The sequence below is a fragment of the Myiozetetes cayanensis genome, unplaced genomic scaffold (assembly GCF_022539395.1).
Source record: "Myiozetetes cayanensis isolate MyiCay16 unplaced genomic scaffold, myiCay2020 scf113, whole genome shotgun sequence".
Lineage (NCBI taxonomy): Eukaryota > Metazoa > Chordata > Aves > Passeriformes > Tyrannidae > Myiozetetes > Myiozetetes cayanensis.
In genome coordinates, this window is record NW_026086749.1 from 35,482 (window position 1) to 41,481 (window position 6,000).

Sequence of the window (6,000 nt, forward strand, 5' to 3'; positions counted from 1 at the left end):
AGAGTTGACCATGTTGGAAGCTGAAGTGAACTTGACCAGGAAGGAGTGGTAGAAACACCCCATTGTGACTGGTCCAGATGCCCCATGTATCCTGGGCATTGACTACGTTAGGAAGGGGTATTTCAAAGACCCCAAGGGACATAGATGGGTTTTTGGAATAGCTACTGTGGAGATAAAGGCGGTTAAGCAGTTGAATTCGTTACCAGGCCTCTCGGAGAACCCTTCTGCTGTGGGATTGTTGAAGGTTGAGGAACAGCGAGTGCCAATTACCACTACAATAGTGCACCATCGGCAGTACCGAACAAACAGAGACTCTGTGATCCCCATCCATAAGATGATCCGTGAGCTGGAGGGTCAAGGACTGATCAGCAAAATCCACTCCCCCTTCAACAGCCCTATCTGACCTGTGTGTAAGTCTGACGGAGAATGGAGATTGACTGTGAACTATCGTGGCCTGAATGAAGCCACCCCGCAGCTGAGTGCCGCTGTGCCGGACATGTTGGAGCTCCAGTACGAGCTGGAGTCTAAGGCAGTGAGGTGGTATGCCACTACTGACATTGCAAATGCATTCTTCTCCATTCACTTGGTAGCAGAGTGCAGGCCTCAGTTTGCTTTCATGTGGAGGGGCGTGCAGTACACGTGGAACTGACTGCCCCAGAGGTGGAAACACAGTCCCACCACCTGCAAGGATTGATCCAGGCTACACTAGAGAAAGGGTGAAGCCCCAGAACACCTGCAGTACATTGATGACATCATCATATGGGGGGACACAGCAGAAGAGGTTTCTGAGAAAGGAAAGAAGTTCATCCAGATTCTCCTGGGACCTGGGTTTGCCATCAAAAAGAGTACGGTCAAGGGACCTGCCTGAGAGATCCAGCTCCTGGGAGTAAAGTGGCAAGATGGACGTCAACAGATCCCAACTGAAGTCATTGATAAGATCACAACAATGGCCTCACCCACCAGCAAGAAGAAAACACAAGCTTTTCTGAGTCCCATAGGTTTTTGGAGGATGCATATCCCCGAGTACAGCCAAATCGTAAACCCTCTCTATCTGGTAACCTGCAAGAAGAATGTTTTCCATTGGGGTCCTGAACAACAGCAAGCATTTGAACAGATTAAACAGGAGATTGCCCATGCTGTAGCCCTTGGACCAGTCATGACAGGACCATGTGAAGAATGTACTCTACTATGCAGCTGGGGATAAAGGCCTTTCCTGGAGCCTCTGGCAGAAGGTGCCTGGCAAGACCTGAGGCTGCCCACTTGTATTCTGGAGCTGAAGCTACAGAGGGCCGGAAGCCAAATACGCTCCAACAGAAAAGGAGATCCTAGCAGCTTATGAAGGAGTACAAGTTGCCTCAGAGGTGATTGCCACAGAAGAACAGCTCCTCCTGGCACCTCAACTACAGGTGTTGAGTTGGATGTTAAAAGGGAAGACACCCTCTACGCATCATGCCTCTGACGCTACATGGAGTAAATGGATCACCCTGATCACGCAGCACGCCCTCATTGGAAATCCAAATCACTCTGGGATCCTAGATATCATCACAAACTGGCCGGCGGGTGAGAATTTTATTCTAGCAGATGAAGAAGGGGAGCAGGTGGTACAAGTTGAGGAAGGCCCAGCATACAATCAACTATCAGAAGAATAAATACGCTATGCACTCTTTATTGATGGTTCCTGTTGCACTGTAGGGATGAAATGTAAATGGAAAGCAGCTGTATGGAGCCCCACAAAACAAGTTGCAGAAGCTAAGGAAGGAGAAGGTGAATCGAGCCAATTCGCAGAGCTCAAAGATGTCTAGTTGGCGTTGGACATTTCTGAACGAGAGAAGTGGTCAAAGCCTTACCTCTACGTGGATTCGTGGATGGTGACCAATGCTCTGGTGGTTGGACAGATGGAAGAAGGTCAATTGGAAACTTAGAGGGAAACCCATCTGGGCCGTTGATATATGGCAAGACATTGCTACCTGGGTAGAGAAGTTGATTGTGAGAGTCCATCACATAGATGCCCATATGCCCAAAAATCAAACCAGTGAAGAGCATCGCAACAATGAACAGGTAGACCGAGCTGCACAAGTCGAGGTGTCACAGGTGGATCTGGACTGGCAGCACAAAGGAGAGTTGGTCTTAGCACAATGGGTCCAGGATGCCTCCGACCATCATGGCAGAGATGCCACCTACAGATGGGCATGAGATCGAGGGGTGTATGTAACCATGGACACTATTTCTCAGGTTATCCATGACTGTTAGACATGCGCTGCCATTAAACAGGCTAAGAGACTGAAGCCCCTGTGGTATGGTGGACATTGGAGTAAATACAGATATGGGGAGGCTTGACAGGTTGATTACATCACAATGCCACAGACCCATCAAGGTAAGCGCTATGTGCTCACCATGGTGGAAGCCACCACCGGATGACTGGACATGCATCCGGTGCCCAACGCCACCGCCAGAAATACCGTCCTGGGACTTGAAAAACATGTCCTGTGGCGACATGGCACCCCAGAGCGAATTGAGTCAGATAATGGGACACACTTCAAGAATAGTTTAGTTACCACCTGGGTGAAGGAGCATGGCATTGAGTGGGTGTATCACATCCCATACCATGCAACAGCTGCCGGGAAGGTTGAACAGTGTAATGGACTGTTGAAGACTACCCTGAAGGCATTGGGTGGAGGGACTTTCAAACACTGGGATCAGCACCTAGCAAAGGCTACATGGTTAGTCAACACTAGAGGTTCCGTCAATTGAGCTGGCCCTGCCCAATCAGAGTCCCTTCACACTTTAGCTGTAGACAAAGTCCCAGTGATTCACATGAGGGGTATGTTAGGTAAAACAGTTTGGGTTAACCCTGCCTCAAGCAAAGGCAAATCCATTCATGGCTTTGTTTTTGCCCAAGGACCCGGTTGCACATGGTGGGGGATGCAGGAAGATGGAGAAACCCGGTGCATACCTCAAGGGAATATTATCTTCGGGTGAACAGACCATAACTCTGTATCTGTATCTGTACCTACATATTTGTGAATGTGTATATAGTTTAGAATAATGCATATATGTATGGAGTTCAAAAAGTTAATTTGATAGAGTGTGGTGGCATGGGAAAGGAAAAATTAGGGGTGGATAATGTCATAATTTTGCTTGTTCTGGGAAACTAAGCAGGAATTTTCCCTTCCCCCTTCCCACTATGTGAAAGGGATGTTCAATGGGCAGGTTGACTGTGCCTTGGACAATGGACTAACACAAAAGAAGTGGTTGGCAGAGCCACATTCCAAGTTGATGTCCCTCAAGAGTCTTTGGGGAGGGGTGAGGAGTGTTCTTTACTTTTTTTTCTTCTCCTGGGAAATGGCACGGACTTCATTGTTACCTGAGTTGGGACAAGGTCTGGGTGGCAGGAGCTTCGAGGTAGTTTTATTCTCAGACTGGCTGCCCGGCTAGCTCAGTTTTACCCAGTCCAGATCCTGCTTGGATTTTCATTGGAGAGGAACTATGTGGGAAGGAGGTCACCTCCTTCCCCTCCTCTGTTCCCATTTTTTTTTTTTTTTTTTTTTGGCAGTGGTTCTTGTGCTCATCGAAGGAGAGGGGAAGCCATGCCACGTGTTCTAGCCGCAGAGAGTGAGTTTCAGTTGGGAAGAACTTTTCCTCCTTTTTCCCCTTTCCTGCTGATGGGGAGGGAAGACTTCCATTTTTGGCTTCTCCAGTACACCTGGGGGCCCTCCCCTCCACGTGGCTACTACCAGGGATCCAACAGTGCCCCCTGCTGACTTTGGCACAGAACACTGCAGGTTCTGCATTTCCAGTTATACAACAGCACCCCCTGCTGACTAGTTAGAATTGCACCAAATAACACAAATGGAACTGTTTACTTTTTTTTTTTGTTTTTTTGAAGGGGATTATTTTTGGGTATAGGAGTATTGCTTGGTTTTATTTGTGGTTTTTTGTTGTTCTGCCAATACACATATATCTTTTAATAAAGGGCTGGGTTTTTTTCCTTTTTCCACACTTTCTCAATTGGAGCCTCTTAATTTCGGATTTACAATTGCTTAGAGGGAGGAGTTTGGGTCTTCCTCATAACTCATCCTCGGCAAAACACTTGTGTCTCATTAAACTGAGACAACTTGTAAATCTTGCCAATCTGGATTATGAATTTTAATTATTATTTTAAAGGATCCATACATTTTCGGATTTTTTCAGTACAACCCAGCAGACTCCTTCCAATGCATCACATCAGTGGTTGAAAAAGGAACCTTTATATATACAGGCTCTCTATCTGGTCCCACAGCCTGTAACAAGGGGGCCTGTAACAGTTTTGGTGTGCTCGAGTTCTACCTGCAACTGGACCAAATGTTGCACCTTCTCCAGCCCTCCCATCAATACTTTCCTGGTCCCTGCCATCAATATCCTGATCCCTTCTCAAAGAAATCAACAATTACACATCCTCTTGCTCATTATCTGGTTTCAGATATCTTTTCCCAATACTACAAGCAGAACAGCACCGAGATAATTTCTTTTTCTCTTTCATCATCATTAACACATTTGAATCAGACACCAATAATCTGCAATTCTTTCTTGTTTCATGATCATTTTTTAACAAGAAAAATAAATCCTCATATGGGACTTCATCCCACTTATCCCATCTTCTGCAAAACAACCTAAGTTCCAACATGGTATTATAATTTAATGCTCCCATTTCTGGTCATACTTCCTCATCATCCAATTGATATTTTGGCCTTCTCTGATGATGATAGCATGAAATTTTTGCCTTTGGGACAATTTGTGATGACTTCCAAGATCCCAGGGAGATTGGGGTTTCCTATTTGAGTTTGCTGTGTGATTAGAGCGATCCACTTACTCCATGTGGCATCAGTGGCACGATGTTTAGAAGGAACTTTGAACATTCAGCCCAGTTCTGGCACTTGGGGTGCCAGGAGGAGCTATGTTTTGGTGCAAATCACTTCTGAAGCAGCTCAAACCCCTTCATAAGCTCTCCAGTTCACAAATCATCTCATGGATGGAGATCACAGAGTCCCAGTTCGTGCGGTATTGTTGAGGGTGCACTGTTTTGGTAGCGATTGGTACCCGCCGGGAAGGGGAGGAGTACAGTCTACTAGGAGGCTGCGGATCTGTCCCACCCCCTGCCATTGCCTCCCACAGGCGTGGGCTAGACGCGGTGTTTGTGAGTGTTGTCCTTGTTAATGAGGCCACCTCGGCTTCTAGGGGTTAAAGGCTCTCGCCCGGATATCGGGCTGCGTAGCCAACCTTACCTATTCAGAACTGATGAGTCAGCTTTCCCTTTCCCCCACAACGTGGCCTCGACTTCCAACAACAAACAAGCGTGGGGTTTGTTTGTATCAGCAGCAGGTTCTGGGACCGCGGAATCTATCTGAATCACAAAATATGCCGAGTTGGAAGGGACCCACAAGGATCATTGAGTCCAACTCCTGGCCCTGTACAGGACCATCCCAAAGAGTCAAACCATGTGGCCAAGACTATAATCCAAATGCTTCTTGAACTCTGACAGGCTTGGTGCTGTGACCGCTGCCCTGGGGAACCTATTCCAGTGCCAAACCACCCTCTGGGGGAAGAACCTTTTTCTAATATCCAACCTAAACTTCCCCTGACACAACTTCAGGCCATTCCCTTGAGTCCTGTCACTGGTCCCCACAGAGAAGAGATCAGTGCCTGCCCCTCCTCTTCCCCTCCTGAGGAAGTTGTAGACTGTAATGAGGTCTCCCCTCCGTCTCCTCTTCTCCAGCTGAACAGACCAAGTGCCCTCAGCTGCTCCTCATATGGCTTCCCCTCAAGACCCTTAAAATCCTTGTGGCCTCCTTTGGACACTCTCTAATAGTTTAATATCTTTCTTTTATTGTGGTGACCAAAACTGCCACAGTATTCAAGGTGAGGCCGCTCCAGTGCAGAGCAGAGGGGGACAACCCTCCTCGACCAGCTGGTGATGCTGTGCCTGATGCCCCCCAGGACATGGTTGGCCCTCCTGACTGCCAG

General features: G+C 47.6%; 1 protein-coding gene across 1 annotated transcript in view; it reads right to left on the reverse strand.

Annotated features, from left to right (window-relative positions):
- LOC126635179 (polyadenylate-binding protein-interacting protein 1-like) overlaps positions 1-2,496 on the reverse strand; it is a 36,120-nt gene extending 33,624 nt beyond the window's left edge. Inside the window, exons 1-2 of the mRNA XM_050306139.1 lie at positions 2,394-2,496; positions 1,848-1,967 (exon numbers count right to left, since the gene is read on the reverse strand). Of these exons, the coding sequence (XP_050162096.1) occupies positions 1,848-1,967; positions 2,394-2,496 (223 nt within the window). The remainder of the gene's footprint in view (positions 1-1,847; positions 1,968-2,393) is intronic.
- Positions 2,497-6,000: the final 3,504 nt, after the last annotated feature.